This window comes from Musca domestica, unplaced genomic scaffold (assembly GCF_030504385.1).
Source record: "Musca domestica strain aabys unplaced genomic scaffold, Musca_domestica.polishedcontigs.V.1.1 17, whole genome shotgun sequence".
NCBI classification, from domain to species: domain Eukaryota; kingdom Metazoa; phylum Arthropoda; class Insecta; order Diptera; family Muscidae; genus Musca; species Musca domestica.
Genome location: NW_026712230.1, coordinates 10,750,825 through 10,764,639, shown reverse-complemented (window position 1 = coordinate 10,764,639; position 13,815 = coordinate 10,750,825). Strand labels below are relative to the sequence as shown.

Here is a 13,815-nt window from a genome sequence, read left to right as displayed (position 1 = left end):
TGAAAAAGATAATATCGGTCCACTCCATCAAATTTTTAATAATTATAACTCTTATAAAATGTGAGTTAAGAGTCCGATTGTCTCCAAATCACAAAATTTTTATTAACCTAAGGTATGATGCGAATATGGAATATATTGGTCCACACCTCCTGGTACCTTCCCAACAAAGAGTCAAAATTTTGAATATTCATGAAGCTCATAAAACGCTCATTCAGACTTGGCACATCATTATATTTTTATCAACACTAGATCTGTTAAAAAGATGGTTGAGATCGGACCATTCCTTCTAGCACCCACCCCCTCCCCCCAAAGAGTCAAAGTTTTAAATAACCAAAACGATCACGAAATCCGAAATAAGCATCTAGTTCTCTTCATATTTCACACATCCCATTATTTCCACTAACACAAGATCTGTTGTGGAGATGGGATATATTGGTCCACTCCTTCAGGCAAAGGCTCAAATTTTTGAATATCCATGAAGGCTCATCTCAATATTTCTATTAACAAAAGATCTGTTATAAAGATAGTAGAGATCGGACCATCCTTCTGGTAGTTTCCCACAAAGGGTCAAAGTTTTGAATAACACATAGGATCACGAAATCCGAAATAAGCATCCAGTTCTCTTCATATTTACACATTCCAATATTCCTTCTAACACAAGATCTGTTATAAAGATGCTAGAGATCGGACCATTCCATCTGGTACTTCACCCACAAGGGGTCAACATTTTGAATATCCATTAAGCTTATAAAACTCTAAATTAACATCCGATTCCATTCAGACTTGGTACATCTTAATATTTCCATCAACACAAGATCTGTTATAAAGATTGTAGGGATATGACCATTTCTTCTGGTACCTCCCTCACATAGGGTTCAAGATTTTGAAAAACCAAATGCTTAAAGAAAGCGAAATAAGCATCACACTCTCTATAAATTTACACACACACACAAACATTTTTGCTAACACAAGATCTGTTGTGACGAATTCCTTCTGGAACCTCACCCACAAAGGGTCACCATTTACAATACTTTTGTCTGCCATTACTTGCGAAACAAGTCAGCGATTCTATACCATCTGCTGTATCTAAATATTTTCTCAATCAGAAACCAGAGATGAGTACGGAATTTATGATTTCGCATAAACTGAGGTATAAATGTTCGATTTTAATAGTATGGTATCAAAGATACGAGACATAAATGTGAAAAAGTCATTTTTTATCTAACTCTGACATCCAATGGGAGTAAAGAAACTTATTAACTTACGAAAAATGTTCTTAAATTTTAAAAAAAGATGTAGTTAAGAGTCAAAATTCATCTTTTGAACGTGAAAATTAAGTCAGAGAAACGTAACTTTTGGTTATGGTTTAGCAAATGAACTGCTTCTTATACTAATTTTGCAGCGTAAAAATAGTATGAGGCGTATTTTCGAATTTACCCAAAACCACTGTCCGATTTGCATCGATTTAAGAAATTAACACCTAATAAACAAAAAAAAAACAAATGCCGGTTACTTGTTCCGCTAGTTGGCTGGTCTAGCCATGAAACGGTTGCTTCTTGTGAATCACCCCGAAAGTAGAAAACTGTTAAAACGTTTCAGCGCTCACATCGCGCCTAATTCAATCACAGAACATTGATTTCGATCTAACGAGAGAATGACAACTCGGCAACGAACTGTTGCTAAACCAGCGTAATGTGTGTCGTCCACAGTTATCATCTGTTTTTGTTTTCTTCTGCCGAAAAAATCCCCAATGCCAAGTTTATACTTCCAAATATTCTCAATAGCATTATGTAGTCTTTGTTGGAACTTCTATGCTAAACTATTGTGTAAATAATTGAAGTTTTAAGTACTGCCGAATAAATATATATGGAAGCCTATGGCAATTGAAGACATTCAGTTAAATTCCATTCGATTAAAAGAAGAGTGAAAACGCTTCGGATTACAACGAGAAAAAATTACGGAGCAGAACATGAAGGGATTACGAAACTTTGCCCCACTATTGCTTCTGTTGCAAATACATACCTCGTGGTCAACACCAATATTGGATGGCGGTGGTGCCAGTAGCAGCAGTGCGGTGGCCACAGCTACTGCGGGTGGTGGTGGTGTAGCAACGGCCACTGCATCAGCCTCATCAGCTTCTTCGGGTTTTGGTCCCAGTGCTTACGGAACGTATTATCCCACGTTAGTGCAACAAGTTCCGGTGCCTATTGTCCAGACATACCCTGTAGTTGCGGCTCCCATTGGTGTTGGCGGTGCATTTGGTGGAGCTGGCTTTGGTGGCGGCTTTAAACGTTACCATGAGACATATACATTGAGAGGTCGTGGATTCGGTGGATTTGGTGGTTTTGGACATGGCCTTGGTGGAGGTTTTGGTGGTGGCCGTTATAAGGTTCATTATTCCAGTGGCGGTGTTGGTGCATTTGGTGGAGCTGGTCTCATTGGTGGAGGGGGTGCTATTTTAGGTTAAAGAACTGACATCGAAGATTCCGAATGTTTGTATTAAGTAGTTGTTAAATGTGAAAAATAGAAATATTAACTAAGAAATTGAATTGTTTTTTTTTTTTTGGAAAGAAGGGGACTCGAATAGATAGAAGGTTGCATATGTGGGTATTTGACGAATTCTATGCATTTCATTAAAACGCTTCGACTCATCTATTCGTTAAGGATAAGGTATCGCTGAATTAGGAGTAAAATATGGATGAGCTATGGATGTGCTATCAGCTGTCGTAACAAGTGCTATCAACAAGGTATCGACGTTCTCTAGACCAGTAATTTGTGAGATATCGTTCCGCTAGATAAAATATCGACGATGACAGTGCTATCGATTATTTTCGTCGTGATATATGAGCTATATATGAGCCATCGGCAAGGCATCGAGTAATTAATAAGATATCAAAAAAAAAAAAAAAAAAATAGCGATAATCACCAGTAAGGTTTCGGTTCATTTGTCACTTATCGATAAGCAGCAAACTATCGATAATCTATATATGGGATATCAGTACGCAATACCTGAGCTATCAATGATACGTCCACGAGCTAAGGATGAGCTTTCGGTGAGGTATCAATAAAAAATGGAAAAATTATAAAAATTATTTATAGGTTCCAGTAAGCTATCGATAAAATCTCAACGAGTTATCCGACTTTCATCTATGCAGGAGTTATCGATTCGATTGTGAAGAAGTATCAATAAAATATCGACATTCTATCGATGACAAGTCAGCTGTATCACTATTGATTAGATAACAATTACAAACAAACTATGGCTAAGCTATTGATGACCTAAAAATTATGTTATCAATGAGATATCAATAAGTTACTGGTGTACTAAGAACGAGCTGAATTATCGATCTGGTCGATAGGCAACCGACTAGCTGCCGATAATCTATCAACGAGCTGATCATTTTTTGCTAAGCTAACCATGAATTATCGATAAGATAATATTGAGATATCGGAGAACTATAGATCAGTCATAAACAAAATATCGATAAACTATCAATCAGATAAGATGGGATTCAGACGAACTATCTAAGAGTTTTCGACTGGTTATCTACAAGTTATCGAAGAATTATGAACAAAAAATTGATGAATTGTCTACCAGCCATCGATTAACGATGAACTAAGATTGATCTATCGGTACCTATTGATGAGGTATCTATGAGTTATCGAAGAATAATGGATGAACTATCAATGAATTGTCGATACCGGATTAGCTATTGAAGAGCTATAGTTAAGGTATCGATCTGCTATAAAACATATCTTATCGACGAGCTATCGATATAACATCAATAAACTAACGATGATATATTGACGAGCCTATGAAAGCTATAGGTATATATTGATGTAGTTATCGATAAGATATAAAAGAACTTTCGAAGCGTTACCGATCAGCTATCAATTAGCTAACGACAAGATATCGACCGATCATCAACTTACCACGGGTATAGATAAGCCATCGATAAGGTATTATCAAACTATCGTTGTAATATCAAAGAGTTATCAATGAGACATCGATCTTATCGGCTTGCTTTCGACAAAATATCGTTTGTCTATTTTGTAGTGCTATCGCTGAGCTATCGTCGAACTAGTTATATCCTGCCGATGATTAAGTAGCAACTGAAGCTGTTAAAAAGATAACGACGAGCTACCGATTAACTAGATGTGGGTGAGTTATGGACCAGCTATAGTAAAACTATCTGTGTGGTATGGAGGTATATCGATGAACTACGAACTACAGATACACTATTTAGGAGTTATTGATAATGTATCGCTAATCTATTATCGTTCCATTGCTGAGTTATCGTTGTACAAGTTATATTTACCGATAAGATATCGAGAAGCTAATGACAACTTATCGAAGAGCTAATAATCGAAGCTATTGACAAGCTTCCAAATAACAAACTGTGGGTGGTTTATTGACGAGCTTGAGTCATGCTATCGATGATCTATCAACTATTAACATATCGACGCACTACAAATGATCTATTGAAGATTTATCGATGAACTTTTGAATTGCTATCGTTAAGAGAGGACATCTCAGTGAGTTATAGACCGACTTTTATTTTACGATGTCATAAGTCGACTTTCGATTAACGATTTTTTGCCACAAAATCGAAAGATGAAAATGTTCATTGAAGCCAAAAATCGAAAACTTAGCATTTGTTTTAGACAAAGTATCGCTACTACGTAAAATTCTAAGTCAAATTAAATAAAGATAGAAAGCTAAAATTTTGCACAGATCAGTTTTTTGTCTCCAGCAAGTTCGAAGATGGGCTATATCGGTTGACGATATAGTATAGCCCCCATAGAACGATACCCTAGATATAACGTTTTTTTTTTTGTTACGTTTACGTTAAAAAGTGTTATTTGAGCTTAAAAGTCTGCTACGATATGTTCATTTTAATATGTGAAAAAATCACTTCACATATGACACCAACACGATATAAGTTTGGCCTTTTGTAACATTCTATGACAATATTTGTTGTGAATATTTAAACAGATTTTATTTTCATTCCCAAGCAAAATGTATTTAATATTTTATTTAATTAAAACGATCAATTACTCGCTTCAATGTTCCAATTTTCTTCCATCCCAATTCCAATATGAAAACCATCACAGCCACTCCATTCAAGGCAACATAAATATAGTATAATCCAATCAATTGTTTATGGGTTATTTGTTTAACTTCTCCGGTATTGATTTGACCTTTCAAATTACAATAATATGGATGAATGTACTGACGAGCCACAAACGAGGTAATGCCGGCATCAGATAAAAGCTTTAATTTTCGATTAAAACTTGGCAATAAAATCGAATGCTTGGGAAAGTAAACAACGCAGTGATACATATAGATGACCTCATCCACATAGGTCAGAGTGGAGGATTTCCAGTTGATCATGTTGTAGTACGACATGAAGTCTAACACTTCGGTTGTTGTGAATGGCATATCCAAGCTATTTACGACATGCAGGCGCTCTACGGTATTCGATATTATTATGGTTTTATTATGCGGAAAATAGTCGCGATAGATTGACGAAAGCAAGGTGTAGTCCTTATCGATGAGTTCATGAATGGTTTTGGGTGTGGGCTGACGCTTGGCCTGTCGCAATGTATCAAACATTTTACCCTGATAGAAATTACGCAGTTCCAGTGTCCACAAAAGCCAGGCAACTAATATGAAGCGGGCAAAATTCCTCCTAGGCACAGCATAGTTGGGTAGCGGACTACCCAAGAGTGTTACAAATAAATTATGTATCGAATATTTGTTGTGGGATCCCAAAATGAAATTGCGTAAAGTCCACCAGCCACGTCTTTCAATCCAAGCAATGAAAATTATTATTATGAATAGTTGAGCTAAAATCACCTGCCACACATTCATCTGAAGCGGATTTAACAATTTTGTTATTGGTCCGAATGGTCGTCCTCCACGTACAACAAAAACATATGGCGACGTATGATGAGTGTAGGAAGCACTGAAATAATGACCGTTCGGCATTAGGGCTCCCATACCACCAATGGCCATATCGGCACGATTTTCATAGAGCTGAAATGAAGGGAAATAATAGAAATGAATTATAACACAGAAACGATTAAAATAATCATGCCACAAACAAGAAAGGTAGTTAACCATCAAAGGAACTAGTAAAAATGCAACTCTGTACTAAAATCCTGTTGTGTAAAATGGATTCTTTAAATCCATGCAAAAATGCTTCCATTCCCCGAAAAATATTATACAATATTACTTACATCCGCTATACAACCCGTAAAACTGTCATTTCTTCCCGGATTGAAATATGACTGTGTAAAACGATATTCCAATTTGATGTCCATCGTTGAGGCGACCAATTTTAAAATTTCTCCCTCGATGCCGGCCAAACGATGCATTTCCTTCAAATGACTCTCATTACTCCGATCACCATTGAATGTCAACATAGGTGGTATGATACGTGCACATACTGTCAATTTACAGCCATGGAAATTCTTCATAAAATCGGGAAATAGAAAATCATTTTGAAAACGGCCATTCTCGTAACGATTGATTTCCTTCATTGCCAATTCGGTGTTGCAATAATCGCCATTATACAGAGAGTATGTATAGAAGCTAATGACCTTTCCGACTAAGGGCTTAGTCATAATGACAACATTTTTGACATTCATTTTGCGACAAATTTCGAATATTTTCATCATGTCATTATCGAAAAAGTCCTGATATGGCCAAAACCAGGTGATCACTATGAAGAAGAAATACTCACGGTCGTGCAAGGTTTTCGGAATGCTCACTTGGAGAGCTCTGAAAGGAGGGGGAGAGAGGAAAAGAAAGAGGGAGAGAGAAATCAACACGTATACTTTAACAAGTAAAAAAGTAGCTAATTTCGGCCCGGTCGAAATTTTTATACCCTCCACCATTTGGAGGAAACTTGAAAAATTTCAAAAAAAAAAAAAAATCCGTCGGAAAATACCGCTCAAATGAAAACTGTTATATGGGGACTATATGAAGACGTGGTTCTGCATAAGTAATTTTTGTCATAAGCTATAGTAATTGTTCCGAACTTTATATACGAAATTTGAAACAATTCCGGTGTCTAAAGTAGCAAAAATCATCAAAATACCAACCACCAGGGGGCACCGTTATATGGGCGATATACTAAAACTTGGACCTATTTAGACAACTTTGTTCTTGGGGTTAAAGTACTCAGAAGGAAGCAGTTGTATGGATTTTAAGATAATTCCATTAAAAAATGTTGCTAAAATCATCAAAATACCGAGCAGCGGGTGGTATCTTTATATGGGGGCTATACGATTTCGTGGAGCTATATAGACAACTCTCTTCTAAGAGATAAAGTACTCACAAGGAACTTCCTGTGAGAATTTTTAGGCAATTCCATTAAAAAATGTTGCTAAAATCATTAAAATACCGAATATCGTGAGGTGCCGTTATATGGGGGATATACGATATCGTGGACCTATGTATACAATTCTCTTTAAAGTAAGGTACTCATAAGGATTCCTTGTGTAGAATTTCAGACAATGTCATTGAAAAATGTGCCTAAAATCATCAAAATACTGAATATCGGGGGTACCGTTATATGGGAGCTATACGATATCGTGGACCGATATGGCCCGTCTTCGAACTTGATCTGACTGCAGACAAAATACAGATATGTTCAAAATTTTAGCTTCCCGTCTTTATTCGTTTTGACTGTAGCGTGATTACAACAGACGGACCGACAGAGAATATATATACTTTGTCGGGTCTAAAATTATTATTAGCGTGATTACAACAGACGGACGGACAGGGTTAAATTGTCTTAGAATTTTACGCTTATCAAGAATATATACTTTGTCGGGTCTAAAATTATTATTTCGATGAGTTTCAAACGGAATGCCTAACTTAATATACCCTCCATACTAAGTATGGTGAAGGGTAAAAACATTTACGGTTATCATCGTAACCATTTGGTCCTTGAAATTTTTCGCTTTGAAAACTTACAAACTCAATGGCTTTTATAACTGACAATATTAGTCTTCGTTTTAATTCTTAGTCTTCGTTTTAATTCTTTTTGTCCTTTTTTCTTTAAAAATTCGCGATTTAGCATATAAATAAGCACTTGTATATTGTTAGTCTTTTAAAAATACTTAAAACACTCAACTCAAATTCCTTCCATGTCGGCACCAAAAACAAATTATAATCCCATGGACGTTCCTCGGGTTGGCCGAAATACAATTGCGTTGCCATTGAATAATTCAGATTATTTAGGAAAAATTTCAAAACTGTTGAGTGATAGAGACGATGGTCATCACAGTTGTGCAGACAGTGTTCCATAATAATCAAGGTGTTGGTACGTGGACTAATGTAACGCATAACCATGTACAACGCCACCTGACCATATTCCATTAAAGTAGTTTGGGGATCTTCGATGTCTTTCAACAAAAGTTTACGGCTGTAAAAATGGGTTTCAAAACAGTACGACAAAGCCAGACAAAGTAAGGATGTGCAAGTTATTAACGCAAATGACTTTTGCATTTTACTTGCTTTTGATTTGAACTTTTTACGCCGAAGTTTATAAGAGAACTGCATTTATGAATGTGTCAATTTCTAGCTTGTTGCAATGTTAAAGATTTTTTACAAAGATAGGGAATTATTTATGGTCTTCATTAAAAATTCAAAAGCAATACTCAATGTGTATCAATATTTAGATGAGATTGTTAAGATATACCTTTTGACATGATATTCTGAGCTCTTATAGCATGTTTACATTTGGGTTTCTCCATTTTCTAAATCCAGTATAGTGTAAACGTACTCATGGCAAAGAATATATGTCATGGTAGAAGAATAAAGGGGCCAAATCACCGCATTCTTCATCGAGATCTGTTTCGTATAGAGAAACATTTCGATCGCTATAAATTTTTGGATCACCGCATTAGATCGTAATTTATTTTGTCTGCTACTTTTTTTACATTGCTGTAAACATATTGTAATAAGAAATTGGAAGCAAATAAGAATTTTAAAATAAGTTTCTGGTTCTGAGACATTTTTTTATTTTTGTGTGTTAAAATACATGTGTAAAAAGGAGATGAATACCAATAATACAGAAAAATTTACATGACAAAAGCTGTCCTTTAGCATTGCCTGAAGTTGAGTATGTGATTCTATTTTGAAGTGAGTGCTTTTAATTAATGGCGTTTTTAACATCCATAGATTTGAAAAGTCTGGATGTGTTACGTAATCCTAATTGGCGGCGTTAAAAGTGACCATCCGGCTGCTAGCGGCCTCTGGGTCTGGTTCTCAACCGTCAACTTTGTAACACCTCAGGACGAACACGAAATTAGAACTTTACACATTACAAATACAATACACTACACAAACACAACACCTGCTCAGACAAGGGAGATTTGATGTTTCTACTCCCGCATTTGCCCACCCTTTCATCGTCTTCAGGGTTCCTTTTTAATTAATTTTCTGAAGACCCAACTCACTTGTTTACCTAGTTAGAAAATTGCCCTATTAACAAAAATTTAACACATATTTTCTTTTCACTCTAATTCAAATCACAACATTATTTATTAACAGACGTGACTTATGACTATATACAGATAAATTTTGTCTTTTTAACACGGACAATCGAACACCAGATTATATAAAAAGTTATTACAATAAAAAATCGCTTGTATAGTACTAGCTACAATTTAAAGGGAACTGTTAAATGTTTATAGTTTAGCAAATTAATGAATTTTTAGATAATAATTTCTTATTTTCCGATTTTTTTACTTTTTTAGTGGACTTCCTTGCTACAACGCATAAATGAAGTAAAAGGGTATCTATTACCTGATCGTTGGTTAAGAGGCAAAATCTTAATTCTTTTATCACAGGACAGCTTGCGATCAGTAAATTTTCTTCTTGTGGCCGATTCGTTCTGACCAAATTCCACCACCTCGACCACGGACACCAAACTGAATAAAAACACTGTCAATTTCAAACCCAAAGACAATCAGTGGAGAATTAAAAATATATGGTTATATTATTATGGGGAACTTTTTATATACAAGTCCACACACATAAAAATTCAGTTTTTTAGTTTTAAAAACTTTTTTGACCGTCTTCTTAGTTAGGTATTTTGCAAAACTATTTGCCAATTTTCGAATTTCCCCTTTTATACTAGCTTCATTTAGCCATCATTTTTTTTTTTTCTATTTTTCCAATATTTCTCATGGACGTTCTTGATGACAATAGGGTAGCTACGAAATGGCTACTAAGCCATGGTTGTATAAAACCGTAGTCAAATATCGATTAAACGATGCCTACATTTTTATATTATGGCAACGCCATCCATTTCCTCTTTGTAATTTTCTTTTTCGTTTCGAATGATGCTCAACAACATCCAATTTTTTTCTTCAATTCTGATCTCTGAGCTATTTCTCTTTTCAAAGAAATAGCTAATGGGGTAAGTTATCGAAAAAGTTATTAAAAAATGTAAAAACAATTTTACATTGAATTTTCATACAATTTTCAGGTAAGCCAGGCACCCTGATGGCCCACCCTACGCAACAGATGCTCCAACATAAATTGAGCCAATACCTTTTATGCTTTGCGTGGACATTGTTGCAGTTTTTTTTTTTTTTTTTGAAGCGGCTACAGAGCATTAATATTATATATTCTTGAATGTATTTTGCCAAAATAGAATAATACAAGGTGGCGCAAAAGTAATTCTCCTATCAGAACAAATGTGAAATACACCTTAATAAAAGATTTTACGGTACACTGCTCTAGAACGCGGACTATTGGTGACTATTTATTTGACCAATAATCGGTCGGTAACTTTGGTACTACGTGAATTTCGTCGCAGATTTCCTGAGCGCCAACGCCTACTGGTGAAACACTGCGACGTTTAGCCGCTCGCCTCGAAGAGACTGGCACAACAAAAGATGCTGCCATGCATGGCAGACTCCGGAGGATGTCATGGAAACGCCGGTGACATCGACCAGGCAACGTGCTACGAAATGGGTATCAGTCGACGGTTTTTGCGGCGAATTTTGGTATAAGATGTGAAGATGTTCCGTACAAAGGCCAGATGTTGAATCAGCTGTTAGCTGATGATCATCAATCGTGTCTAACATACGCTCAATCCATCCTTAATCACCACCAAGAAGAAGTTGATTTTTCATCTAAAAAATCATGAGTGATGAGGCCCATTTCCATCTTAGCGGGTACGTAAATAAACAAAATTTATGCTTCTGGGGGATTAAAAATTCGCGTGTAAACCACGAAGAGCCATTACACCGGCTATTGCGTTATTTTCGTTTTCACTGCACGTGCCACAATCGATATGATGAAGAGGGCATTTCCCGGGCGTCTTATCTTCCGTTTTGGCAATTTGCACTGGCCTGATTTGACCGCTCCAGACTTTTTTTTGAAGTCGCGGGTTTATGTCAACAAGCCTTAGACTATAAATTGATTTTTATATGTTATTATAATATGCGTTTTTCAACAATTTTTACAAATTTTGGTTTGGTTTGACAGTTCATTGTACCGGTAATCTTTTACTATGATAAATGTGGATTAACTTGAGGTGAGTGAGAAAAAAATACAAGTCTGTGGTAGTGCCTTCCTCCATCAAATATGCAAATAACATTGATTTTCTGTTTTATGAAATTATGAAAAATTTGCACATAGAATTGTAAAATCGTGTTCTTAAACAAATCTAAAATTTTGAATTTTGTTCCATCTTAATTATTAAAAATGAGATAAATAGGTATACTTTTAGGGATAGTCCCCATAAAACAGTACCTCCCATTATTCGGTATTTTGATAGTTTTAGCCATGACTCAATAAGAAAGGTGGCTCAACTTTAAAGAAACTAGAAAATGCAATTCAGTTCTGGAGTCTTATCAAATAGGTCGGTTCTTAAATCCTTTCTTTACAGTCCACTTTTGTTATCCCTTACTTTGAGAAAAGTAAAGGATAAAGTTTTACAGAGATATGGCAAGCTTTTTGTAAAAGTTACTGGTTGTCGCTGCATTTTTTCGCAATGCCATCTTAATTTTAGTTTAAAAATAATAAACAAAAATAATTTGTAATTTATTTCGTGAAATAAATCTATAATTCAGTTCTTCAATATAAAATAAACATTAAGGTTATTCATTTTTTATGTAAATAAATTTTGCTGTTATTGCCATATTATCAATATAAAATATGGCAACATAAATGCAGTAAACTTTACGTTAAAATATAAAGGGGAAATGGTCTGGCCTTTTGCTTATCTGACAGTTCATACTTAAATGAAATTTTTAATAATGAAAATTATTTATGTGTCCGACATCATTTTTATACCCTCCACCTTGGAAAGGAGGTTATATTAACTTTGTCATTCTGTTACAAACGTAATCGTAGACCCCATAATGTATATATATTCATAATCAGCATAAAATTCTAAGACGATTTAACGATGTCCGTCTGTGTGTTGAAATCACGATACAGGCCACATTATTTGAGGTAGAGCGAAATAATTTGCAAAACAATTTGTATTGTGTCTGGGATGGTTTGTATTGAAAATGAGATATATAGGTCCACGTTTTGGTATAGTCCCCATATAATGGTACATCCCGATATTCGTTATTTTGATTACTTTTGCCACACTTTTTCACGGATTTGTTCAAAAATTGATATTTTTAGTTCGTTATGGGTTTTAGCTCTAGTGGTGTAACATGTATGTATGTATACGTCCACGTTGTAGTATAGCCCTCATATAGCGGTACCTCCCGGTATTCCGTATTTTGATGATTTTCGTCGCATTTTTTCACGGATTTGTCTTAAAATTGGTATTTGAAGGTTATAATAGTTTAGGGCTCCGGTCGCAGAATATTGGATATCTAGGTCCACGTTTTTGTATAGCACCCATAATACGATACTCACTGATATTCGGTATTTTGATAATCCTAGTCACATTTACCCACAATTTTTATTTTTTAAATTTGGCACTTAAGACTCGCAATAGATAACAATCGATGTAATAAAAAGTTGTCAATATAGGCACCCGTTTTGGTATTCTCCCATATAACGGTCTCACTCACTTTATGGTTTTTATACCCTACAACACTATGTGTTGGGGGTATTATAAGTTTGATTGGGCCAGAATTTATGTAACACCTCGAAATATTGGTTTCCCACATAGGAAAGTATATATGGATCTTCCTAGCTCGCCGAGCTGAGTCGATCTAGCTACGTATGTCCGTCCGTCCGTCTGTCCATGTTAATTTGTAATCACGCTACAGGTCGCAATTATGGCACGATCCTCACGAAATTGAAAAAATTAAGGTCAGAATAGAACCCTATTTCTTTTAGAGATGATCACATAATATTTAGGGGTTGAAATGGACCAAATACTGAAAAAATTTCGGATTTTGCAGTAGCTATACAGGTCGCAATTATAGACCAATCGACGCGGAATTTCGCATGTAGCTAGAGTTTAGGGCGGGGAAGAAGCCTACCAATTTGGGTGGTCATCGGATAATATTTAGCGGGTAAAATATACCATATATTTTGTGTTGAAAAAATTCAAAAATTTTCATTAAACCGTGAATATTTTAAATCCTGGCGAAATCACGAAGCCATGACAAGGTTACTTCTGATCTTTACATTGATGTTAACATCCAACAAATCGGATATATAGCAAAATATGTGCGATATATATGTCTATCAAAGAAGATATGCTTGAAAGATCTCTTATATGTCGAGAACGGCTGAACTGATTTCGACAGTTCTCATTAATTCAGAATGGCCTCTTGGCAGGAAAGAAAAAACGTCTAAAAAAATCGCATAAA

At 35.5% G+C, this 13,815-nt stretch overlaps 2 protein-coding genes across 2 annotated transcripts; one reads left to right on the top strand and one right to left on the bottom strand.

The window, feature by feature from the left end:
- Window positions 1-1,969: 1,969 nt before the first annotated feature.
- LOC101893241 (keratin, type II cytoskeletal 2 epidermal) lies at window positions 1,970-2,467 on the top strand. The gene has a single exon (XM_005178352.2). It carries the CDS (start codon window positions 1,970-1,972, stop codon window positions 2,465-2,467), a length of 498 nt encoding a protein of 165 aa, XP_005178409.2.
- A 2,558-nt stretch (window positions 2,468-5,025) lies between these two features.
- Window positions 5,026-6,823, bottom strand: LOC109611772 (uncharacterized). The gene is made up of 2 exons (XM_020035013.2): window positions 6,244-6,823; window positions 5,026-6,040 (listed from the first exon to the last, which is right to left on the bottom strand). The coding sequence occupies exons 1-2, from the start codon at window positions 6,682-6,684 to the stop codon at window positions 5,039-5,041; spliced, it is 1,443 nt and encodes a 480-aa protein (XP_019890572.2). The 5' UTR covers window positions 6,685-6,823; the 3' UTR covers window positions 5,026-5,038.
- Between the last annotated feature and the right edge of the window lie 6,992 nt (window positions 6,824-13,815).

Excerpts from the sequence above, each read along its gene's own strand:
- LOC109611772 (XM_020035013.2), bottom strand. The coding sequence starts at position 6,684 with ATGATGAAAATATTCGAAATTTGTCGCAAAATGAATGTCAAAAATGTT. Across the intron at positions 6,041-6,243 it reads TTACGGGTTGTATAGCGGAT|CTCTATGAAAATCGTGCCGA; the intron begins GTAAGTAATATT and ends CCTTCATTTCAG.
- LOC101893241 (XM_005178352.2), top strand. The coding sequence starts at position 1,970 with ATGAAGGGATTACGAAACTTTGCCCCACTATTGCTTCTGTTGCAAATA.